General features: G+C 53.7%; 3 protein-coding genes across 3 annotated transcripts; all 3 read right to left on the reverse strand.

Annotated features, from left to right (window-relative positions):
• Nucleotides 1–387: 387 nt before the first annotated feature.
• MIND_00891200 (Sister chromatid cohesion protein) lies at nucleotides 388–1,505 on the reverse strand (the record flags this gene model as incomplete). Its single annotated transcript, XM_037365560.1, has 5 exons — nucleotides 388–447; nucleotides 498–648; nucleotides 695–924; nucleotides 983–997; nucleotides 1,050–1,505. The coding sequence occupies 5 exons, from the start codon at nucleotides 1,503–1,505 to the stop codon at nucleotides 388–390; spliced, it is 912 nt and encodes a 303-aa protein (XP_037218802.1).
• Nucleotides 1,506–10,443: 8,938 nt separating this feature from the next.
• MIND_00891300 (Sister chromatid cohesion protein) lies at nucleotides 10,444–11,554 on the reverse strand (the record flags this gene model as incomplete). The annotated part of the gene is made up of 6 exons (XM_037365561.1): nucleotides 10,444–10,503; nucleotides 10,554–10,704; nucleotides 10,751–10,772; nucleotides 10,820–11,048; nucleotides 11,100–11,468; nucleotides 11,543–11,554. The coding sequence occupies 6 exons, from the start codon at nucleotides 11,552–11,554 to the stop codon at nucleotides 10,444–10,446; spliced, it is 843 nt and encodes a 280-aa protein (XP_037218803.1).
• An 8,919-nt stretch (nucleotides 11,555–20,473) lies between these two features.
• Nucleotides 20,474–21,586, reverse strand: MIND_00891400 (Sister chromatid cohesion protein; the record flags this gene model as incomplete). The annotated part of the gene is made up of 4 exons (XM_037365562.1): nucleotides 20,474–20,533; nucleotides 20,584–20,734; nucleotides 20,781–21,079; nucleotides 21,131–21,586. The coding sequence occupies 4 exons, from the start codon at nucleotides 21,584–21,586 to the stop codon at nucleotides 20,474–20,476; spliced, it is 966 nt and encodes a 321-aa protein (XP_037218804.1).
• Nucleotides 21,587–25,830: the final 4,244 nt, after the last annotated feature.

Here is a 25,830-nt window from a genome sequence, read left to right on the forward strand (position 1 = left end):
TTCTGGCCCGATAGCACCAGCAAGATGCAAATGACAAGGTCTTTGAACCTGCTAAGCTATCCATCAATTCTCATTTCCCTTCAATCTATACACTGGATCAATACACTCTAGATTGGCTCAATGCCGCAGACCGCTCTGTACATGTGACCAATTATCACGAATCCAGTCTGCAGGACGATAATCTGTATAATACAATCAGTGTATACTTCCATGTAACTGCTTGTCATGTTTAGTGTGTTTTAGTACAGTATGTGCAAGATGTGGAGGTGCATCAGGTATCCCAAAGACTGACAAATATAGCTACATGATTTTTTATTACAATACATACTTGGTTACTATGAGTGCGGTGATCTACAACAAGTGGAGGATGAGAGAGCGGCATGGGTATCATTGGAATTCGTCTTGCGGTTCAGCGGTCACCCCATCTTCATTCCAAACAGCAAGGAACTGATAAAGAAAATGTCAGGACCAGTGAACCCTGCACAAACTGTGGTTACCTTCTCCTTCTGTGCTTCACAGTCGTCCGAGGTCAGGATCGGGGCCGTTGCGAATGGTAGACGGTCCCAAGAAATGGCGTTCCTGTGCTTCGGGGTCGCGGGCCTGTCGCCAACGGCGCTCTTCTTGTTCATGACGAATTTGGAACATTTTCTGGAGGTGTTCAGGGGGGTTAGCATGCAGGAGGCGCGAGACGCACTCTTCGGACAAGGAGTACATGGCTTTGAGATGCGCTTTGAGGAGCATCACGATGCCGATGATGACCGACGCGCGCATCAACGGCGTTCTGCTCTGGGGGGCTCCATGGTCGACCTCCATCGCGATGTCTCCGCGAAGCTGGGAAATGAGGTGGGACGGCGAAATAATCTCGAGCACACGCATGCCCTCGACAGACAATATGGCCGTCAGATCTTTGATGACCGTGATGACCTCTTCTTGCGTTTTATACTTACTCGAACGACGCAAAGTTCTCGGCCATATAGCGCACAAAGTCCACTTCGTCCTATACCCAATCTCATCAGAAAACAGAACAGAGAAAACCCCTCCGCACTTACTTGCGTCGCTTCGTCAGCACGCGCAGGGTGGAACACTTTGGCCAAGAGCTTCAGGAACTCCTGTCGTGTCTGTCGTTTCTCCCGCACAAGTGCATACCATCTACCGAGCAAAGCAGTCCCGTCTCGGTAGCCGTGCACGTGGGCTGGATCAATTGTGCGCTGGTAGTCGAACGAGGCGCGTGCGCTTTGGATATGCCGGGTATTCAGAAGAGACGAGTGCTTTTGATGGAGCAGACCGTGCAATGCCGTCGCTCGTCCCGACAACACAGGATTAGGAGAAGTTTCCAGAGCAACGATGACTGGGAAGGACTGCAGAGGATGTGCCAATCCTTGTTTGATGGTGAACGTGAGAACGTCAACAGCAGCCACCTGAATGGCCGAATTTCGCGAGAGGGCAGCTTCTAGTATATGCGCCATATATCGCTGAACGACAGCTGAACTCACCCTGTTCAACATGAGTGTCACTACTTGTGATACAACACTACTTTCACATGTCAAACAATACCCCCCCTTGCACGCCTCGCTCCAACGCTAAGTCGCGCTCGCTCGCCAAGTCGCGCGAGCGAGGGACCCCTCTAATATACCTTTTCTTTCAGCGCACGGACCTATAAACAAGGTCATGTGCATTGAGTTGGGGGAGAAAAATTTGGATTTGGGGGTGGTTTGGACACGTCTAACGGGGGTCTCGGGGGTGCATTGGGCAGGCAGGGTTTAGAGTCGTTCTCGGGCAGTCCGGGCAGGCATGTAGAGCATAAAACCACTGGAATTCTATTTTAACAGTACATCGAGGCGCGCTACTCTAAGACGCGACGCGACGCGTTTGATGGCCCATTCCCCTCCATTCGCAAAGTCCAGCCCCAGTGTCCTTCTTGTCTATCCCTCCAGCGGCAGAGCGCTATACACGACACGGTGATAGCCCTCCCTCACACTGGCCTCCGGCGGTTCGAACCTGCAAAATTTTGAGCTCTTTGACACAGAAAATGGGCGCAAAATGTACTTACAAAGTAACGGGCTGCGTGATCAAAACAGTGCCGGCCACAGCCTTGCAAGGCACTGCGCTGCAATCCCATCCGCCTGTTCGACTCCGACTCCATCAAGATTGTTGAAGGACAAAGCAGAAAGGGTGCAAACGTAGGAACGGCAGGTACTTGACTGCCAAGGCAGCATTAGCGGGAACGCAGCCGCAACGTCCAGGAGCCAGAAATCCGCGCCGACCCGAGTAACAGCCGTCGTCTCGCCGCAATCCAACCACGCTATCCATCCTGCTCGGCCCGCTCCACCAAGTCTCCGACTCCAACAAGATCGAGACTGCGCACTTGCAACCAACCACGGCGTCGCGAGAACACCGGCCCATCAATGGAGAGAGCCTGTCACGAATGGCACGCGGATGAGGGCCAGCAACTGGGAGTGTGACGCGGGGCCGTTGGCAAGAAACACGACTTGGTGGGCTGGCCGTTAAAGCGAGGGCTGGAAGGACAAGCCGCCAAGGAGTGCGATGGGTGTTCGCATGCCGGCAACAAAGCTACAGCCCAAACTTCGCAGGCCGAGCATGTTGGCCGCGCGGCAAGACAGCGCCGGAGCTGTCGCAAAGGCCGGGAGTGGTAAGGCGGGAATGAGGCCGGCGAGGAAGGTAACGCGGGCCAGATCGGCAGGCAGGTGGTGCCAGAGTGAACCTGTTTCAAGGTCGCGCCAGCAGAAACGTGACATGGGCGGCCGGCCAGATGGTGGAGGCAAAGGCCACGAAGGCAAGGAGCGTGACTGCAAGTCGGTGACAAACCGGTCGGGGAAGCGCGGTAAGAGTGGTCGTCGCAAATGTTGAAATGATTCCCATAGATGCAATGGTCAAGGCGGGAAGGATGTTCCGGTCCGGAGCCCATCGATGGTCAGGGGTGGGCCGGGGCCATTAAAAAGAGGTGGGCCGCAAGTCCATGGCTGGCGCCAGAAGAATGGCGGGGAAAATGTGAGGGCACGTGAGATGGCCGCGAAAGGCAATGATGGCAGGATGTGGAAGGAATGAGCGCAATGTTCTGGAGCCCACACAGCCGAGAACTTGGATGCGGGCCGGGGGAGCAGCATGTGTGCACCTACACAGCCGACAGCTTTGCAGTCCAGGGCATTATTATCGCCTCCGGCGGCAAAGTCCTGCGAAAAAATGAGCTTTGAATGCACAAAAAAGTCGGATAAAATGCTCACCAAAATACCATCAATTTCTGATGATCGGATCAAACGGCAGTAAATGCCGGGCCCGGTAGCCGCCATATACAGACGTAAATTGCTCGGGTCAGCATCTGAAAAGGAAGAAAAGTCAACAATCAAAATGGTTTGGAAGGGACTTGAACTGCTTACATGATAAGCACACGCCAAAGTCGTGAAGCCAGGAGACACAAAGAATGTGAGAGCAAGAGCTCCAACATCCGATGCGTTGTCCGAGAGACATAATGTGCCTCCGGCGGGTCAAAATCTAAAGAAAAAAAGTCAATTATTTTTCATGTCATGAGCGGGGATCGAACTGCTTACGTAATGCGAGCGGCGTTCTCCGGACACCCAGTCAAATCGGTATAGAACAGTGCGGCATGCTAGGGCAAAAAGCCCAAGCATCCGCAGTGGTTGAAGTAGAGGCGGTCTGTGCCTCCGGCGGGTCAAAATCCTAAAAAAAGTCAATTATTATTTGCATCAACATGGGGGGTTCGAACTGCTTACGTAATAGCCTGGTGGTGCTCCCAAGTCAGGTGGTGACAAATGGCGAGGCATGCTAGGGCACAAGCCCCAGCATCCGGGTGCGTTGTCCGAGAGGTGGTATGTGCCTCCGGCGGGTCAAAATCAGTCAATTATTATTCGCGTTTATGTCGGGATTCGAACTGCTTACGTAATCGATCGGTGAGCTCTGATATTTACCACGCAGCCGTCGAATTCGCGTGGCGGAACTCAGTGTTGTGCCCGTGCAGCGGCGGCGTTGTCATGGACGTGGAGCTGAAAGTAATGAGCACCCTATAGCAAAGCGTGGATGCAAACTCACAGTTGTTTGACCCAGCAGAGGTTCCCCCATTGCAAACACAATTAACACCCGCTGCCGAATTCTTGCATCACACTGATGTTTGTGTTCCGTGTCCGAGCAGCGGCGGGATCGGCGCAGACAAAGAGCTGAAAGAAATGAGTATCTAATAGCAAACAGTGGCCAAGACTTGCAATTCAAATGTCCGAGTAGAGGTTCCCCATCGTAAAGACGACAAAGCGTCGTCATCAACAAGACACCTGCGAAGCACCAGGTCAGAAAGGCAAGAAAGTCAGTCTATATAAACATACCAGCTGGGTCGCGCACCGTCCGCGAAGACGGTCAAGAGGACTCGCAAATGCCGGCGGCAGAGATCAAAGCCCAAGTCTAATGAACAGCTCTGTTGAAAGATGAACACATGATCAGAATGACAAGTGCACTTACTTACAATGGCGCGTCCCGGGCGCGAACTTGGGGTTGCCTCAAGGTCCGAGGGCACTGGGAAGTAGGAGGTGACTTTGCCCCAACAACTTAACGGTGGCTCTTTCACAAGAGCGTAGTCTGTAGATATCTCATCAGAAACTGGTTGTATACATCAAACAAGGGAAGACATGCCTCGATGAAGGGTGACGCGAGAAGGGTTGACAAGAGCAAGAAACCACTCGCGCCTGTCAATCTGCGTCGTCGAGAATAGCGCTGGCGGTAGGGGGGTAGCCTTGGGTATGGAAAACACGGAAGGCGCTCGTTGTTGGGACAGCCACTCGTGGATTGACGCCGCCATGTTGCAGACAGCTGAGAAGCAAACATGAGTGACAAGAGGATAAAGGGTAATATGAAGCACAAACCTCGTTGACCATTGCTGGCCAAGTTCAAGCGCGGGCATTTACTTCGCGTGAGCGCGAGTAGAAGCAGTCCCGGGCTGTGGATATATTGTCAGAAACCGGTCGTGGATATAAAAGAACAAGGGACATACTCTATTAACTGTGTGTCCTTAGTCCGCCAAACATTTGGCCAGTTGCCAGGGGTTGGCGGAAGCGGGAAACCACTGCGTTGACAGTCGCGCAGGGTCGTGTCTGTCAATCTAAGTCGTCCAGAGGCGGCGGGGGCCGAGAATCCAAGGACGAAAGATGCTTGCTGTTTGAGTTGCCGGCACGGGCTGGCGTGGAAGGTGACTGAGAAATGGACGTCAGTGAAAAAAAGATAAAAGGCAGAGGTGGAGCACAAACCTCGGCATTGTTGCGAACCGTCCCAACACTACCGTGGTTGAAGCCGTTTGTTATGGCCGGGCGCCACGCAGAGGCGACGTGTCGGCGTTCACTTTGGTCTGCACAACGACAAGTCGCAGACGGCGGCTGAGAAACAGAGGTCAGCAAAAGGGAACGAAGCACAAGAAAACGGAGTTCACACCTTTAATAAAGGTCTGAACAACGACAGCGCGGTTGAAGGCCTTTGTTATGGCTGACGTCCAGAGTGGTTGTCGTGAAGGAGCGCGATGGGACGACGCGTTGAGCGTTGCTGGTGATGAGCAACTGGCGGGTTCATGTTGGCGCTCCACAACAAGTCGCAGACAGCTGAGAAACAGAGGTCAGCGCAAGAAACAAAGCACAAGAAAATGGAGTTCCGACCTTTATATGAGCCCAAGCAGGTCGGGCTGAGCAGCCCCGTCGTAACTTGAAGTTGGTTGCCGAGTGTCGTCGGAAGCCAGTGCAACAGGCTGGAGGGTGTGAGTAAGTAAAGCAACTGGGAGACGCGCAAAGAGACGGGCATACCAGCAGAACGAAGGTGACGGCGACGACGAGAGGTTGTGGTGGAGGGAAGACAAGCAGGAAAGGTGCGTGACCTTGTTGACGAGCACGCGTTTGATCATGATGTATGATCATGCCGTAGCTCCTTCACAATCTGCCATCGCCGCTCGGGCGGCTGTCAGGCGGCTTTGGTGCGCTTGCCGTGACTCGGAGCAAGCCGTAAGTGCATAAGTCCGGCAGTCTGAGGCCCCAGCTCGACTTGCTCTGCGATGGAATGAATGAACAATTGGGCCGCTGCTCATGCCGATGAGTAGAGTATGTATAAGCAGCGTGCAACGCCGGAGTCATTATTTTTTGAAGGGTCACGGCAGTTGCCGCGGCCAGTCTCGGGGAAGCGAACACCGCCGACGGAGCTCGAGCGGTGTTTCAAGGGCACTTTCAGGGTATAATTGCGTTACCGCGGAAGAGAAGCGACACAGACCGGCAGATATTAATTGCACAGGTGACAGGCGGCAGGGTGACGAGATGTAAACCCGGCTGAGCAAGCAGGTATTCTCTCTTTGTTCAACTGGCTCCTGGTCCTTTCTTAGTTATTGCTGACGCATTCTAGCATTTTGTTTTACCATCTAACACCTTATTTTGCTTTTTGCCCCACTCCGACCCCAAAAACACACCGAAAACCACGCGTTTTTGACGCGCAATCCACCAGATTTTCTCGGAGGCACTTCACCTCTCGGCGCTCGACTTTCTGTGGCCATCACCACTCACATCCAAATCCAAATGAGGCAATTCCCCCGGTATAGTACGGGCTCTTCTCCCCCGCCATTTGCGGCTTGGGTCAATTCAGAACAATTTTCTATAATCATTTCGCGGAGCTAATTCAAAGCATCCGCAGCCAATCGCCCTTCGCGATGGCAACGAATTCGCCTAGAAAGTGAAAACTCATCTTTGTGCATCAACTCAACAGGTAGCGACGGCGGCGGCCGATCAAAGACCCTGAATGATAGAAATAGCATTTCGCAACCATGCCCGTGCTTCCGATTGTCTGCGCAACCCTGTAATCGTACGATCTTCGCCAAAACATTGTTGATGCACTTATTGATTCCCGTGCCATGAAGCCCGCGTTACAAATCAAGGGTGAACATTGATACCACTTGACAGATGGATCCGTGGGGCAAACCCTGAGCGATTTATTTCCGTCCTGCGACCTTCAGCCTCAACAGAGTTGTCCTGTTTTGTCATTTTTCAGTTTGGACTTTGCAGGGGAGACTTCAGCTCCAAATAGACTTGGAACTATTTTCTCTAATACAGGCAACTCTCAAATTAACTCGCTTAATGCTTGGCAACTGACAGGTCTACATTCTACAGAAGCTATTGCGCCGACAACGGAACGGACCAGGCCCAGATGTCAACTAAGCGAGCTCCACCGGTTGGCGGTATAAAAGCTCGCGACGGTTCACTCTCGCGCATGCCTCCCTTTCCTTCTCCCCTCACTGACCCCGATTCAACGCAAAGTCAACCGGCACGTGTTGGTTGACTTTGCATCGAGTCGGGCATCGCACACCTCAGCCTCTTCCATTCCTCCTCCATGATACTTCCATGTCGCCGTCGTCCCTTTCCACCCAAGTCAGTCCCCGACCATGCTCGGACAGGACACTTACTTCGTTTAGCTTCCTCACCGGTCCACTAAACGCTCCTCCTTCGTTTGTCCTCCCATCCACTTGAACTGCGCTGACTGTTGACTAGAGTCAAGAACGTCGTGCTGGTCGCTGGACGTTCGCGGGTTGTGGGAGGTATGTGGTTGCCAAATTTATTGACTTGCATGCTAAACACAACGTTAGTTCCTCTACGATTCGAAGCCAGAATCTGTACCGTTCCTCGATCTCCCCTCATTATCTCCGTTGCTAACCGTCGTTGCAGATTTTGTCGTCGTTTGGGGATGGGGGCGGTCCTGGTCGTTGAGGGTTGGCCATTTATGAGAGGTACGTGCTCGTCATGCACATTTACTTGTTCGCTGACTCTATTGTCAGTTATCTCCTTCAACTTCAAGGTGCGCGACAACAGTCCTACCTTGCTCCGTTTGAACCCCCTTTCTTTCCCGCTCGCCGTTGTTGAACATGTTACTAAACCTGATTGCAGACATTGGTCGTCATTTGGACGTGGAACGCGGTGCTCGTGGTGGCGGATTTGCGCGTTGTGGGAGGTAGTGCTCGTCATGCTCATTGAATTGTTCACTGACTATATGATCAGTTACATCCTTAACTTCAAGGTGCGTGACGACAGTCCTACCTTGCTCCGTTGCGAACCCTTTTTCCCGCTCGCCGTCGTCAACCATGTTGCTAAACCTTGTTGCAGACATTGGTTGTCGTTTGGACGTGGACGTTATGGGAGGTATGTGCTCGTCATGTTTGCTGACAAGCTCACTGACTACATTGTCAGTTGCATTCTTCAAATTGCGCGACCACAATCCTACCTTTCCGCGATTCGAACCCGAAATGTCGACGGTTCTTCGATCCCCGTCGCCGTTCCTGACCCGCTTTGAAGATTTTGGCGGCGCTCGTAGTTGTGGGTTGGCTTTGGTTTCGAGGTATAGGGTGGCTACATTCCGACTCGCTTGCTAACGAAAATGTCAGTTCCAGTCCATCTGGGGAAGACAATCGTACCTTGGTACGATTCGCGCTCGAGCGTAGCGCCCGAAGGGCAAATTTGTACCATTCCCCCATCCCTCGTTCCCAGCGCCGTTGCTAACTCGCCTCGTAGATCTGCTCGTCGTTTTGGCGCAGGTCGCAGTTGTGCTGGAGACGACTGGCTTGCTGTTTGCGCTCGTATCGTGTCCCTTTCGCAAAACTAACGCGGTTTCAGGTTAGCATCAAGCCGCCGAGTTGGGGATTGAGAAGCCCATTTTGTGGTAGTTGACGCATTTGCAGTTCGGCTGTCAGTGTGGAGTCGTCAAAGGGAGCGCACGGTGGGTGTTTTCGCGGTCTTGAGTTAGTTTTGCTGACGCCTACCTTGTTATATAGCGATTTTGGCGGGCGGAGAGGGCGGTGGTGATGCTGATTGGGCCAAAGCCGTTGTGGGGGGCGAGCAGCGGCAAGCCGGCAAGTTTGGGGACTTGCGCGGCGCGGGGACTTGGACGTTGGCGGCCCGGGCAGGTTTGCGGAACAGCCGAGTAGCCTAGCTAGACGTCGAGTATCGTCCTTCGGCCGGCGGTTGGCGGCAGCGCGAATGGCCCGCCATGAGTTTGCGTGAGCGCGAGAGGTCGCCGCTCGCGCCTGAGCTCGACACGGCGGTGGGCAAAAGGTCGCTGTCAACGGGCACGTGGGATCGGTCCGGCGTTTGAAGGCTGTGCCCACCTTCCTTCTTTTCCCCCGACGCGTTGTCTGCGCTGAGCTGGCCGCCCGACTAGCCCGTTGCTGGGCCCAATGAGCGACACCAGACTGGCGGACCCGGGCCGAAACTGTGGCTGACCGCCACGGCTTGCTTTTCGGCGCGTCGGCTGTTTGAGGCTGGGCCGATTGAAGCTGCTGGCTTATCGAGCCGACAACCTAAGCAGCTGCCCCAGCCTGAGAAAGGTAAGCTTCAGAAGTTCTTCAATGCTATCCCCGAAGCTGCTGTGTCCAACGCGTTCGAGACTGACGCGTCGCGTTTCCTGTCGACGGGCCCAGTGAACGAGTGAGTATCCTCGTGCCGAGGCCATATTTTGGCTTGCTCACCGTCGTTTGCAGGCATTGCTGGCCTTACCGGCCCCACGTTTGGGTACCGTTAAGGCATTTACCGCGCCCTACCACGTTTTTCTCGTTGATAGTTACCTTGGATGCAGGTCTTGGTGAGCGCTCCTGTTATTTCTTGAAACCGGACTCACTTGCTTCTCAGATGTGTTAGCATTGCGCGCAAACACGGACGTCTCGGTCGGCACGCACAGCTCGTTGCCCGTTCGTCGCACGTTGCTTATATGGTTTTTGCTTTTACTGACATGATTATATTATAGCATTCGCGCTGCTGTTCTGGGTGGTGCCGTTGAAGAAGCTTGTCCCGAATGCCTTGAAGACTACAAAAAGGTATCTTTCTTGGCCAATGCGCTCGTTCAACGCTGCCAGAGCGGGTGCACTTGCAGTAAGTACATTATTGTGCAACTGACTGTCGTGATAGCTTGCCTTGCACTGCTTGTGCAGACTGTCTGGGTCTTGGTTACTTGCCTGGTAAGAAGTGCCGCGTTGTTGATTCTTGAAGTTGCACTAACCTGCTTTTCAGATGTGCCAGCGAACGGGACCTCGTGACGGGGAGTAGGTAGGCGTTGATTGGGCACTTGAAGATTGGGGTGCGGGCAGTTAAGATCCGCTGGGAGGAGAAGATTAGCACGTAGATAGGCATGTTGCGCGTTGAGTCGTGGACGCGTGGGGCTGCTTCGACGGACGTGGAGGCGGACGTGGGCACACGCACTGCGCGCGCGCAGGCTTCGACGTGTTTGCGTGGACCTGCGCCGGACGCGGACGTGAACGCGGACGTGCGCCGCACACAGACAGACACAGTGTATACATGATTTTTTATTGCACATAGAGAATTACAATACATACTTGGTTACTATGAGTGCGGTGATCTACAACAAGTGGAGGATATAATGTAAGCAATTGCTGAAGCGAGGATCGGTACATGGGTATCATTGGAATTCATCTTGCGGTTCGGCGGTCACCCCATCTTCATTCCAAACAGCAAGGAACTGATAAAGAAAATGTCAGGACCAGTGAACCCTGCACAAACTGTGATTACCTTCTCCTTCTGTGCTTCACAGTCGTCTGAGGTCAGGATCGGGGCCGTTGCGAATGGTAGACGGTCCCAAGAAATGGCGTTCCTGTGCTTCGGGGTCGCGGGCCTGTCGCCAACGGCGCTCTTCTTGTTCATGACGAATTTGGAACATTTTCTGGAGGTGTTCAGGGGGGTTAGCATGCAGGAGGCGCGAGACGCACTCTTCGGACAAGGAGTACATGGCTTTGAGATGCGCTTTGAGGAGCATCACGATGCCGATGATGACCGACGCGCATCAACGGCGTTCTGCTCTGGGGGGCTCCATGGTCGACCTCCATCGCGATGTCTCCGCCGAAGCTGGGAAATGAGGTGGGACGGCGAAATAATCTCGAGCACACGCATGCCCTCGACAGACAATATGGCCGTCAGATCTTTGATGACCGTGATGACCTCTTCTTGCGTTTTATACTCGAACGACGCAAAGTTCTCGGCCATATAGCGCACAAAGTCCACTTCGTCCTAAACCCATCTCATCAGAAACCACAACACACAAAATCTTTCCACACTTACTTGCGTCGCTTCGTCAGCACGCGCAGGGTGGAACACTTTGGCCAAGAGCTTCAGGAACTCCTGTCGTGTCTGTCGTTTCTCCCGCACAAGTGCATACCATCTACCGAGCAAAGCAGTCCCGTCTCGGTAGCCGTGCACGTGGGCTGGATCAATTGTGCGCTGGTAGTCGAACGAGGCGCGTGCGCTTTGGATATGCCGGGTATTCAGAAGAGACGAGTGCTTTTGATGGAGCAGACCGTGCAATGCCGTCGCTCGTCCCGACAACACAGGATTAGGAGAAGTTTCCAGAGCAACGATGACTGGGAAGGACTGCAGAGGATGTGCCAATCCTTGTTTGATGGTGAACGTGAGAACGTCAACAGCAGCCACCTGAATGGCCGAATTTCGCGAGAGGGCAGCTTCTAGTATATCGCCATATATCGCTGAACGACAGCTGAACTCACCCTGTTCAACATGAGTGTCACTACTTGTGATACAACACTACTTTCACATGTCAAACAATACCCCCCCTTGCACGCCTCGCTCCAACGCTAAGTCGCGCTCGCTCGCCAAGTCGCGAGCGAGGGACCCCTCTAATATACCTTTTCTTTCAGCGCACGGACCTATAAACAAGGTCATGTGCATTGAGTTGGGGAGAAAAATTTGGATTTGGGGGTGGTTTGGACACGTCTAACGGGGGTCTCGGGGGTGCATTGGGCAGGCAGGGTTTAGAGTCGTTCTCGGGCAGTCCGGGCAGGCATGTAGAGCATAAAACCACTGGAATTCTATTTTAACAGTACATCGAGGGCGCTACTCTAAGACGCGACGCGACGCGTTTGATGGCCCATTCCCCTCCATTCAAAGTCCAGCCCCAGTGTCCTTCTTGTCTATCCCTCCAGCGGCAGAGCGCTATACACGACACGGTGATAGCCCTCCCTCACACCTGGCCTCCGGCGGTTCGAACCTGCAAAATTTTGAGCTCTTTGACACAGAAAATGGGCGCAAAATGTACTTACAAAGTAACGGGCTGCGTGATCAAAACAGTGCCGGCCACAGCCTTGCAAGGCACTGCGCTGCAATCCCATCCGCCTGTTCGACTCCGACTCCATCAAGATTGTTGAAGGACAAAGCAGAAAGGGTGCAAACGTAGGAACGGCAGGTACTTGACTGCCAAGGCAGCATTAGCGGGAACGCAGCCGCAACGTCCAGGAGCCAGAAATCCGCGCCGACCCGAGTAACAGCCGTCGTCTCGCCGCAATCCAACCACGCTATCCATCCTGCTCGGCCCGCTCCACCAAGTCTCCGACTCCAACAAGATCGAGACTGCGCACTTGCAACCAACCACGGCGTCGCGAGAACACCGGCCCATCAATGGAGAGAGCCTGTCACGAATGGCACGCGGATGAGGGCCAGCAACTGGGGAGTGTGACGGGGCCGTTGGCAAGAAACACGACTTGGTGGGCTGGCCGTTAAAGCGAGGGCTGGAAGGACAAGCCGCCAAGGAGTGCGATGGGTGTTCGCATGCCGGCAACAAAGCTACAGCCCAAACTTCGCAGGCCGAGCATGTTGGCCGCGCGGCAAGACAGCGCCGGAGCTGTCGCAAAGGCCGGGAGTGGTAAGGCGGGAATGAGGCCGGCGAGGAAGGTAACGGGCCAGATCGGCAGGCAGGTGGTGCCAGAGTGAACCTGTTTCAAGGTCGCGCCAGCAGAAAGCGTGACATGGGCGGCCGGCCAGATGGTGGAGGCAAAGGCCACGAAGGCAAGGAGCGTGACTGCAAGTCGGTGACAAACCGGTCGGGGAAGCGCGGTAAGAGTGGTCGTCGCAAATGTTGAAATGATTCCCATAGATGCAATGGTCAAGGCGGGAAGGATGTTCCGGTCCGGAGCCCATCGATGGTCAGGGGTGGGCCGGGGCCATTAAAAAGAGGTGGGCCGCAAGTCCATGGCTGGCGCCAGAAGAATGGCGGGGAAAATGTGAGGGCACGTGAGATGGCCGCGAAAGGCAATGATGGCAGGATGTGGAAGGAATGAGCGCAATGTTCTGGAGCCCACACAGCCGAGAACTTGGATGCGCCCCGGGGAGCAGCATGTGTGCACCTACACAGCCGACAGCTTTGCAGTCCAGGGCATTATTATCGCCTCCGGCGGCAAAGTCCTGCGAAAAAATGAGCTTTGAATGCACAAAAAAGTCGGATAAAATGCTCACCAAAATACCATCAATTTCTGATGATCGGATCAAACGGCAGTAAATGCCGGGCCCGGTAGCCGCCATATACAGACGTAAATTGCTCGGGTCAGCATCTGAAAAGGAAGAAAAGTCAACAATCAAAATGGTTTGGAAGGGACTTGAACTGCTTACATGATAAGCACACGCCAAAGTCGTGAAGCCAGGAGACACAAAGAATGTGAGAGCAAGAGCTCCAACATCCGATGCGTTGTCCGAGAGACATAATGTGCCTCCGGCGGGTCAAAATCTAAAGAAAAAAAGTCAATTATTTTTCATGTCATGAGCGGGGATCGAACTGCTTACGTAATGCGAGCGGCGTTCTCCGGACACCCAGTCAAATCGGTATAGAACAGTGCGGCATGCTAGGGCAAAAAGCCCAAGCATCCGCAGTGGTTGAAGTAGAGGCGGTCTGTGCCTCCGGCGGGTCAAAATCCTAAAAAAAAGTCAATTATTATTTGCATCAACATGGGGGGTTCGAACTGCTTACGTAATAGCCTGGTGGTGCTCCCAAGTCAGGTGGTGACAAATGGCGAGGCATGCTAGGGCACAAGCCCCAGCATCCGGGTGCGTTGTCCGAGAGGTGGTATGTGCCTCCGGCGGGTCAAAATCAGTCAATTATTATTCGCGTTTATGTCGGGATTCGAACTGCTTACGTAATCGATCGGTGAGCTCTGATATTTACCACGCAGCCGTCGAATTCGCGTGGCGGAACTCAGTGTTGTGCCCGTGCAGCGGCGGCGTTGTCATGGACGTGGAGCTGAAAGTAATGAGCACCCTATAGCAAAGCGTGGATGCAAACTCACAGTTGTTTGACCCAGCAGAGGTTCCCCCATTGCAAACACAATTAACACCCGCTGCCGAATTCTTGCATCACACTGATGTTTGTGTTCCGTGTCCGAGCAGCGGCGGGATCGGCGCAGACAAAGAGCTGAAAGAAATGAGTATCTAATAGCAAACAGTGGCCAAGACTTGCAATTCAAATGTCCGAGTAGAGGTTCCCCATCGTAAAGACGACAAAGCGTCGTCATCAACAAGACACCTGCGAAGCACCAGGTCAGAAAGGCAAGAAAGTCAGTCTATATAAACATACCAGCTGGGTCGCGCCCGTCCGCGAAGACGGTCAAGAGGACTCGCAAATGCCGGCGGCAGAGATCAAAGCCCAAGTCTAATGAACAGCTCTGTTGAAAGATGAACACATGATCAGAATGACAAGTGCACTTACTTACAATGGCGCGTCCCGGGCGCGAACTTGGGGTTGCCTCAAGGTCCGAGGGCACTGGGAAGTAGGAGGTGACTTTGCCCCAACAACTTAACGGTGGCTCTTTCACAAGAGCGTAGTCTGTAGATATCTCATCAGAAACTGGTTGTATACATCAAACAAGGGAAGACATGCCTCGATGAAGGGTGACGCGAGAAGGGTTGACAAGAGCAAGAAACCACTCGCGCCTGTCAATCTGCGTCGTCGAGAATAGCGCTGGCGGTAGGGGGGTAGCCTTGGGTATGGAAAACACGGAAGGCGCTCGTTGTTGGGACAGCCACTCGTGGATTGACGCCGCCATGTTGCAGACAGCTGAGAAGCAAACATGAGTGACAAGAGGATAAAGGGTAATATGAAGCACAAACCTCGTTGACCATTGCTGGCCAAGTTCAAGCGCGGGCATTTACTTGCGTGAGAGCGAGTAGAAGCAGTCCCGGGCTGTGGATATATTGTCAGAAACCGGTCGTGGATATAAAAGAACAAGGGACATACTCTATTAACTGTGTGTCCTTAGTCCGCCAAACATTTGGCCAGTTGCCAGGGGTTGGCGGAAGCGGGAAACCACTGCGTTGACAGTCGCGCAGGGTCGTGTCTGTCAATCTAAGTCGTCCAGAGGCGGCGGGGGCCGAGAATCCAAGGACGAAAGATGCTTGCTGTTTGAGTTGCCGGCACGGGCTGGCGTGGAAGGTGACTGAGAAATGGACGTCAGTGAAAAAAAGATAAAAGGCAGAGGTGGAGCACAAACCTCGGCATTGTTGCGAACCGTCCCAACACTACCGTGGTTGAAGCCGTTTGTTATGGCCGGGCGCCACGCAGAGGCGACGTGTCGGCGTTCACTTTGGTCTGCACAACGACAAGTCGCAGACGGCGGCTGAGAAACAGAGGTCAGCAAAAGGGAACGAAGCACAAGAAAACGGAGTTCACACCTTTAATAAAGGTCTGAACAACGACAGCGCGGTTGAAGGCCTTTGTTATGGCTGACGTCCAGAGTGGTTGTCGTGAAGGAGCGCGATGGGGACGACGCGTTGAGCGTTGCTGGTGATGAGCAACTGGCGGGTTCATGTTGGCGCTCCACAACAAGTCGCAGACAGCTGAGAAACAGAGGTCAGCGCAAGAAACAAAGCACAAGAAAATGGAGTTCCGACCTTTATATGAGCCCAAGCAGGTCGGGCTGAGCAGCCCCGTCGTAACTTGAAGTTGGTTGCCGAGTGTCGTCGGAAGCCAGTGCAACAGGCTGGAGGGTGTGAGTAAGTAAAGCAACTGGGAGACGCGCAAAGAGACGGGCATACCAGCAGAACGAAGGTGACGGCGACGACGAGAGGTTGTGGTGGAGGGAAGACAAGCAGGAAAGGTGCGTGACCTTGTTGACGAGCACGCGTTTGATCATGATGTATGATCATGCCGTAGCTCCTTCACAATCTGCCATCGCCGCTCGGGCGGCTGTCAGGCGGCTTTGGTGCGCTTGCCGTGACTCGGAGCAAGCCGTAAGTGCATAAGTCCGGCAGTCTGAGGCCCCAGCTCGACTTGCTCTGCGATGGAATGAATGAACAATTGGGCCGCTGCTCATGCCGATGAGTAGAGTATGTATAAGCAGCGTGCAACGCCGGAGTCATTATTTTTTGAAGGGTCACGGCAGTTGCCGCGGCCAGTCTCGGGAAGCGAACACCGCCGACGGAGCTCGAGCGGTGTTTCAAGGGCACTTTCAGGGTATAATTGCGTTACCGCGGAAGAGAAGCGACACAGACCGGCAGATATTAATTGCACAGGTGACAGGCGGCAGGGTGACGAGATGTAAACCCGGCTGAGCAAGCAGGTATTCTCTCTTTGTTCAACTGGCTCCTGGTCCTTTCTTAGTTATTGCTGACGCATTCTAGCATTTTGTTTTACCATCTAACACCTTATTTTGCTTTTTGCCCCACTCCGACCCCAAAAACACCGCGAAAAACCACGCGTTTTTGACGCGCAATCCACCAGATTTTCTCGGAGGCACTTCACCTCTCGGCGCTCGACTTTCTGTGGCCATCACCACTCACATCCAAATCCAAATGAGGCAATTCCCCCGGTATAGTACGGGCTCTTCTCCCCCGCCATTTGCGGCTTGGGTCAATTCAGAACAATTTTCTATAATCATTTCGCGGAGCTAATTCAAAGCATCCGCAGCCAATCGCCCTTCGCGATGGCAACGAATTCGCCTAGAAAGTGAAAACTCATCTTTGTGCATCAACTCAACAGGTAGCGACGGCGGCGGCCGATCAAAGACCCTGAATGATAGAAATAGCATTTCGCAACCATGCCCGTGCTTCCGATTGTCTGCGCAACCCTGTAATCGTACGATCTTCGCCAAAACATTGTTGATGCACTTATTGATTCCCGTGCCATGAAGCCCCGTTACAAATCAAGGGTGAACATTGATACCACTTGACAGATGGATCCGTGGGGCAAACCCTGAGCGATTTATTTCCGTCCTGCGACCTTCAGCCTCAACAGAGTTGTCCTGTTTTGTCATTTTTCAGTTTGGACTTTGCAGGGGAGACTTCAGCTCCAAATAGACTTGGAACTATTTTCTCTAATACAGGCAACTCTCAAATTAACTCGCTTAATGCTTGGCAACTGACAGGTCTACATTCTACAGAAGCTATTGCGCCGACAACGGAACGGACCAGGCCCAGATGTCAACTAAGCGAGCTCCACCGGTTGGCGGTATAAAAGCTCGCGACGGTTCACTCGCGCATGCCTCCCTTTCCTTCTCCCCTCACTGACCCCGATTCAACGCAAAGTCAACCGGCACGTGTTGGTTGACTTTGCATCGATGGGCATCGCACACCTCAGCCTCTTCCATTCCTCCTCCATGATACTTCCATGTCGCCGTCGTCCTTTCCACCCAAGTCAGTCCCCGACCATGCTCGGACAGGACACTTACTTCGTTTAGCTTCCTCACCGGTCCACTAAACGCTCCTCCTTCGTTTGTCCTCCCATCCACTTGAACTGCGCTGACTGTTGACTAGAGTCAAGAACGTCGTGCTGGTCGCTGGACGTTCGCGGGTTGTGGGAGGTATGTGGTTGCCAAATTTATTGACTTGCATGCTAAACACAACGTTAGTTCCTCTACGATTCGAAGCCAGAATCTGTACCGTTCCTCGATCTCCCCTCATTATCTCCGTTGCTAACCGTCGTTGCAGATTTTGTCGTCGTTTGGGGATGGGGGCGGTCCTGGTCGTTGAGGGTTGGCCATTTATGAGAGGTACGTGCTCGTCATGCACATTTACTTGTTCGCTGACTCTATTGTCAGTTATCTCCTTCAACTTCAAGGTGCGCGACAACAGTCCTACCTTGCTCCGTTTCGAACCCCCTTTCTTTCCCGCTCGCCGTTGTTGAACATGTTACTAAACCTGATTGCAGACATTGGTCGTCATTTGGACGTGGAACGCGGTGCTCGTGGTGGCGGATTTGCGCGTTGTGGGAGGTAGTGCTCGTCATGCTCATTGAATTGTTCACTGACTATATGATCAGTTACATCCTTAACTTCAAGGTGCGTGACGACAGTCCTACCTTGCTCCGTTGCGAACCCTTTTTCCCGCTCGCCGTCGTCAACCATGTTGCTAAACCTTGTTGCAGACATTGGTTGTCGTTTGGACGTGGACGTTATGGGAGGTATGTGCTCGTCATGTTTGCTGACAAGCTCACTGACTACATTGTCAGTTGCATTCTTCAAATTGCGCGACCACAATCCTACCTTTCCGCGATTCGAACCCGAAATGTCGACCGTTCTTCGATCCCCGTCGCCGTTCCTGACCCGCTTTGAAGATTTTGGCGGCGCTCGTAGTTGTGGGTTGGCTTTGGTTTCGAGGTATAGGGTGGCTACATTCCGACTCGCTTGCTAACGAAAATGTCAGTTCCAGTCCATCTGGGGAAGACAATCGTACCTTGGTACGATTGCGCTCGAGCGTAGCGCCGAAGGGCAAATTTGTACCATTCCCCCATCCCTCGTTCCCAGCGCCGTTGCTAACTCGCCTCGTAGATCTGCTCGTCGTTTTGGCGCAGGTCGCAGTTGTGCTGGAGACGACTGGCTTGCTGTTTGCGCTCGTATCGTGTCCCTTTCGCAAAACTAACGCGGTTTCAGGTTAGCATCAAGCCGCCGAGTTGGGGATTGAGAAGCCCATTTTGTGGTAGTTGACGCATTTGCAGTTCGGCTGTCAGTGTGGAGTCGTCAAAGGGAGCGCACGGTGGGTGTTTTCGCGGTCTTGAGTTAGTTTTGCTGACGCCTACCTTGTTATATAGCGATTTTGGCGGGCGGAGAGGGCGGTGGTGATGCTGATTGGGCCAAAGCCGTTGTGGGGGGCGAGCAGCGGCAAGCCGGCAAGTTTGGGGACTTGCGCGGCGCGGGGACTTGGACGTTGGCGGCCCGGGCAGGTTTGCGGAACAGCCGAGTAGCCTAGCTAGACGTCGAGTATCGCCCGGCCGGCGGTTGGCGGCAGCGCGAATGGCCCGCCATGAGTTTGCGTGAGCGCGAGAGGTCGCCGCTTCGCGCCTGAGCTCGACACGGCGGTGGGCAAAAGGTCGCTGTCAACGGGCACGTGGGATCGGTCCGGCGTTTGAAGGCTGTGCCCACCTTCCTTCTTTTCCCCCGACGCGTTGTCTGCGCTGAGCTGGCCGCCCGACTAGCCCGTTGCTGGGCCCAATGAGCGACACCAGACTGGCGGACCCGGGCCGAAACTGTGGCTGACCGCCACGGCTTGCTTTTTCGGCGCGTCGGCTGTTTGAGGCTGGGCCGATTGAAGCTGCTGGCTTATCGAGCCGACAACCTAAGCAGCTGCCCCAGCCTGAGAAAGGTAAGCTTCAGAAGTTCTTCAATGCTATCCCCGAAGCTGCTGTGTCCAACGCGTTCGAGACTGACGCGTCGCGTTTCCTGTCGACGGGCCCAGTGAACGAGTGAGTATCCTCGTGCCGAGGCCATATTTTGGCTTGCTCACCGTCGTTTGCAGGCATTGCTGGCCTTACCGGCCCCACGTTTGGGTACCGTTAAGGCATTTACCGCGCCCTACCACGCTTTTTCTCGTTGATAGTTACCTTGGATGCAGGTCTTGGTGAGCGCTCCTGTTATTTCTTGAAACCGGACTCACTTGCTTCTCAGATGTGTTAGCATTGCGCGCAAACACGGACGTCTCGGTCGGCACGCACAGCTCGTTGCCCGTTCGTCGCACGTTGCTTATATGGTTTTTGCTTTTACTGACATGATTATATTATAGCATTCGCGCTGCTGTTCTGGGTGGTGCCGTTGAAGAAGCTTGTCCCGAATGCCTTGAAGACTACAAAAAGGTATCTTTCTTGGCCAATGCGCTCGTTCAACGCTGCCAGAGCGGGTGCACTTGCAGTAAGTACATTATTGTGCAACTGACTGTCGTGATAGCTTGCCTTGCACTGCTTGTGCAGACTGTCTGGGTCTTGGTTACTTGCCTGGTAAGAAGTGCCGCGTTGTTGATTCTTGAAGTTGCACTAACCTGCTTTTCAGATGTGCCAGCGAACGGGACCTCGTACGGGGAGTAGGTAGCGTTGATTGGGCACTTGAAGATTGGGGTGCGGGCAGTTAAGATCCGCTGGGAGGAGAAGATTAGCACGTAGATAGGCATGTTGCGCGTTGAGTCGTGGACGCGTGGGGCTGCTTCGACGGACGTGGAGGCGGACGTGGACGCACACGCGCGCGCGCAGGCTTCGACGTGTTTGCGTGGACCTGCGCCGGACGCGGACGTGAACGCGGGACGTGCGCCGCACACAGACAGACACAGTGTATACATGATTTTTTATTGCACATAGAGAATTACAATACATACTTGGTTACTATGAGTGCGGTGATCTACAACAAGTGGAGGATATAATGTAAGCAATTGCTGAAGCGAGGATCGGTACATGGGTATCATTGGAATTCATCTTGCGGTTCGGCGGTCACCCCATCTTCATTCCAAACAGCAAGGAACTGATAAAGAAAATGTCAGGACCAGTGAACCCTGCACAAACTGTGATTACCTTCTCCTTCTGTGCTTCACAGTCGTCTGAGGTCAGGATCGGGGCCGTTGCGAATGGTAGACGGTCCCAAGAAATGGCGTTCCTGTGCTTGGGGTCGCGGGCCTGTCGCCAACGGGCGCTCTTCTTGTTCATGACGAATTTGGAACATTTTCTGGAGGTGTTCAGGGGGGTTAGCATGCAGGAGGCGCGAGACGCACTCTTCGGACAAGGAGTACATGGCTTTGAGATGCGCTTTGAGGAGCATCACGATGCCGATGATGACCGACGCGCGCATCAACGGCGTTCTGCTCTGGGGGGCTCCATGGTCGACCTCCATCGCGATGTCTCCGCGAAGCTGGGAAATGAGGTGGGACGGCGAAATAATCTCGAGCACACGCATGCCCTCGACAGACAATATGGCCGTCAGATCTTTGATGACCGTGATGACCTCTTCTTGCGTTTTATACTCGAACGACGCAAAGTTCTCGGCCATATAGCGCACAAAGTCCACTTCGTCCTAAACCCATCTCATCAGAAACCACAACACACAAAATCTTTCCACACTTACTTGCGTCGCTTCGTCAGCACGCGCAGGGTGGAACACTTTGGCCAAGAGCTTCAGGAACTCCTGTCGTGTCTGTCGTTTCTCCCGCACAAGTGCATACCATCTACCGAGCAAAGCAGTCCCGTCTCGGTAGCCGTGCACGTGGGCTGGATCAATTGTGCGCTGGTAGTCGAACGAGGCGCGTGCGCTTTGGATATGCCGGGTATTCAGAAGAGACGAGTGCTTTTGATGGAGCAGACCGTGCAATGCCGTCGCTCGTCCCGACAACACAGGATTAGGAGAAGTTTCCAGAGCAACGATGACTGGGAAGGACTGCAGAGGATGTGCCAATCCTTGTTTGATGGTGAACGTGAGAACGTCAACAGCAGCCACCTGAATGGCCGAATTTCGCGAGAGGGCAGCTTCTAGTATATGCGCCATATATCGCTGAACGACAGCTGAACTCACCCTGTTCAACATGAGTGTCACTACTTGTGATACAACACTACTTTCACATGTCAAACAATACCCCCCCCTTGCACGCCTCGCTCCAACGCTAAGTCGCGCTCGCTCGCCAAGTCGCGCGAGCGAGGGACCCCTCTAATATACCTTTTCTTTCAGCGCACGGACCTATAAACAAGGTCATGTGCATTGAGTTGGGGGAGAAAAATTTGGATTTGGGGGTGGTTTGGACACGTCTAACGGGGGTCTCGGGGGTGCATTGGGCAGGCAGGGTTTAGAGTCGTTCTCGGGCAGTCCGGGCAGGCATGTAGAGCATAAAACCACTGGAATTCTATTTTAACAGTACATCGAGGCGCGCTACTCTAAGACGCGACGCGACGCGTTTGATGGCCCATTCCCCTCCATTCGCAAAGTCCAGCCCCAGTGTCCTTCTTGTCTATCCCTCCAGCGGCAGAGCGCTATACACGACACGGTGATAGCCCTCCCTCACACCTGGCCTCCGGCGGTTCGAACCTGCAAAATTTTGAGCTCTTTGACACAGAAAATGGGCGCAAAATGTACTTACAAAGTAACGGGCTGCGTGATCAAAACAGTGCCGGCCACAGCCTTGCAAGGCACTGCGCTGCAATCCCATCCGCCTGTTCGACTCCGACTCCATCAAGATTGTTGAAGGACAAAGCAGAAAGGGTGCAAACGTAGGAACGGCAGGTACTTGACTGCCAAGGCAGCATTAGCGGGAACGCAGCCGCAACGTCCAGGAGCCAGAAATCCGCGCCGACCCGAGTAACAGCCGCGTCGTCTCGCCGCAATCCAACCACGCTATCCATCCTGCTCGGCCCGCTCCACCAAGTCTCCGACTCCAACAAGATCGAGACTGCGCACTTGCAACCAACCACGGCGTCGCGAGAACACCGGCCCATCAATGGAGAGAGCCTGTCACGAATGGCACGCGGATGAGGGCCAGCAACTGGGAGTGTGACGCGGGGCCGTTGGCAAGAAACACGACTTGGTGGGCTGGCCGTTAAAGCGAGGGCTGGAAGGACAAGCCGCCAAGGAGTGCGATGGGTGTTCGCATGCCGGCAACAAAGCTACAGCCCAAACTTCGCAGGCCGAGCATGTTGGCCGCGCGGCAAGACAGCGCCGGAGCTGTCGCAAAGGCCGGGAGTGGTAAAGGCGGGAATGAGGCCGGCGAGGAAGGTAACGCGGGCCAGATCGGCAGGCAGGTGGTGCCAGAGTGAACCTGTTTCAAGGTCGCGCCAGCAGAAACGTGACATGGGCGGCCGGCCAGATGGTGGAGGCAAAGGCCACGAAGGCAAGGAGCGTGACTGCAAGTCGGTGACAAACCGGTCGGGAAGCGCGGTAAGAGTGGTCGTCGCAAATGTTGAAATGATTCCCATAGATGCAATGGTCAAGGCGGGAAGGATGTTCCGGTCCGGAGCCCATCGATGGTCAGGGGTGGGCCGGGGCCATTAAAAAGAGGTGGGCCGCAAGTCCATGGCTGGCGCCAGAAGAATGGCGGGGAAAATGTGAGGGCACGTGAGATGGCCGCGAAAGGCAATGATGGCAGGATGTGGAAGGAATGAGCGCAATGTTCTGGAGCCCACACAGCCGAGAACTTGGATGCGGGCCGGGGAGCAGCATGTGTGCACCTACACAGCCGACAGCTTTGCAGTCCAGGGCATTATTATCGCCTCGCCGGCAAAGTCCTGCGAAAAAATGAGCTTTGAATGCACAAAAAAGTCGGATAAAATGCTCACCAAAATACCATCAATTTCTGATGATCGGATCAAACGGCAGTAAATGCCGGGCCCGGTAGCCGCCATATACAGACGTAAATTGCTCGGGTCAGCATCTGAAAAGGAAGAAAAGTCAACAATCAAAATGGTTTGGAAGGGACTTGAACTGCTTACATGATAAGCACACGCCAAAGTCGTGAAGCCAGGAGACACAAAGAATGTGAGAGCAAGAGCTCCAACATCCGATGCGTTGTCCGAGAGACATAATGTGCCTCCGGCGGGTCAAAATCTAAAGAAAAAAAGTCAATTATTTTTCATGTCATGAGCGGGGATCGAACTGCTTACGTAATGCGAGCGGCGTTCTCCGGACACCCAGTCAAATCGGTATAGAACAGTGCGGCATGCTAGGGCAAAAGCCCAAGCATCCGCAGTGGTTGAAGTAGAGGCGGTCTGTGCCTCCGGCGGGTCAAAAATCAAAAAAAAGTCAATTATTATTTGCATCAACATGGGGGGTTCGAACTGCTTACGTAATAGCCTGGTGGTGCTCCCAAGTCAGGTGGTGACAAATGGCGAGGCATGCTAGGGCACAAGCCCCAGCATCCGGGTGCGTTGTCCGAGAGGTGGTATGTGCCTCGGCGGGTCAAAATCAGTCAATTATTATTCGCGTTTATGTCGGGATTCGAACTGCTTACGTAATCGATCGGTGAGCTCTGATATTTACCACGCAGCCGTCGAATTCGCGTGGCGGAACTCAGTGTTGTGCCCGTGCAGCGGCGGGCGTTGTCATGGACGTGGAGCTGAAAGTAATGAGCACCCTATAGCAAAGCGTGGATGCAAACTCACAGTTGTTTGACCCAGCAGAGGTTCCCCCATTGCAAACACAATTAACACCCGCTGCCGAATTCTTGCATCACACTGATGTTTGTGTTCCGTGTCCGAGCAGCGGCGGGATCGGCGCAGACAAAGAGCTGAAAGAAATGAGTATCTAATAGCAAACAGTGGCCAAGACTTGCAATTCAAATGTCCGAGTAGAGGTTCCCCATCGTAAAGACGACAAAGCGTCGTCATCAACAAGACACCTGCGAAGCACCAGGTCAGAAAGGCAAGAAAGTCAGTCTATATAAACATACCAGCTGGGTCGCGCACCGTCCGCGAAGACGGTCAAGAGGACTCGCAAATGCCGGCGGCAGAGATCAAAGCCCAAGTCTAATGAACAGCTCTGTTGAAAGATGAACACATGATCAGAATGACAAGTGCACTTACTTACAATGGCGCGTCCCGGGCGCGAACTTGGGGTTGCCTCAAGGTCCGAGGGCACTGGGAAGTAGGAGGTGACTTTGCCCCAACAACTTAACGGTGGCTCTTTCACAAGAGCGTAGTCTGTAGATATCTCATCAGAAACTGGTTGTATACATCAAACAAGGGAAGACATGCCTCGATGAAGGGTGACGCGAGAAGGGTTGACAAGAGCAAGAAACCACTCGCGCCTGTCAATCTGCGTCGTCGAGAATAGCGCTGGCGGAGGGGGTAGCCTTGGGTATGGAAAACACGGAAGGCGCTCGTTGTTGGGACAGCCACTCGTGGATTGACGCCGCCATGTTGCAGACAGCTGAGAAGCAAACATGAGTGACAAGAGGATAAAGGGTAATATGAAGCACAAACCTCGTTGACCATTGCTGGCCAAGTTCAAGCGCGGGCATTTACTTGCGTGAGCGCGAGTAGAAGCAGTCCCGGGCTGTGGATATATTGTCAGAAACCGGTCGTGGATATAAAAGAACAAGGGACATACTCTATTAACTGTGTGTCCTTAGTCCGCCAAACATTTGGCCAGTTGCCAGGGGTTGGCGGAAGCGGAAACCACTGCGTTGACAGTCGCGCAGGGTCGTGTCTGTCAATCTAAGTCGTCCAGAGGCGGCGGGGGCCGAGAATCCAAGGACGAAAGATGCTTGCTGTTTGAGTTGCCGGCACGGGCTGGCGTGGAAGGTGACTGAGAAATGGACGTCAGTGAAAAAAAGATAAAAGGCAGAGGTGGAGCACAAACCTCGGCATTGTTGCGAACCGTCCCAACACTACCGTGGTTGAAGCCGTTTGTTATGGCCGGCGCCACGCAGAGGCGACGTGTCGGCGTTCACTTTGGTCTGCACAACGACAAGTCGCAGACGGCGGCTGAGAAACAGAGGTCAGCAAAAGGGAACGAAGCACAAGAAAACGGAGTTCACACCTTTAATAAAGGTCTGAACAACGCACAGCGGTTGAAGGCCTTTGTTATGGCTGACGTCCAGAGTGGTTGTCGTGAAGGAGCGCGATGGGACGACGCGTTGGCGTTGCTGGTGATGAGCAACTGGCGGGTTCATGTTGGCGCTCCACAACAAGTCGCAGACAGCTGAGAAACAGAGGTCAGCGCAAGAAACAAAGCACAAGAAAATGGAGTTCCGACCTTTATATGAGCCCAAGCAGGTCGGGCTGAGCAGCCCCGTCGTAACTTGAAGTTGGTTGCCGAGTGTCGTCGGAAGCCAGTGCAACAGG

This window comes from Mycena indigotica (genome assembly GCF_014461135.1).
Source record: "Mycena indigotica strain 171206Taipei chromosome Unknown Mind.scaff0007, whole genome shotgun sequence".
NCBI lineage: Eukaryota > Fungi > Basidiomycota > Agaricomycetes > Agaricales > Mycenaceae > Mycena > Mycena indigotica.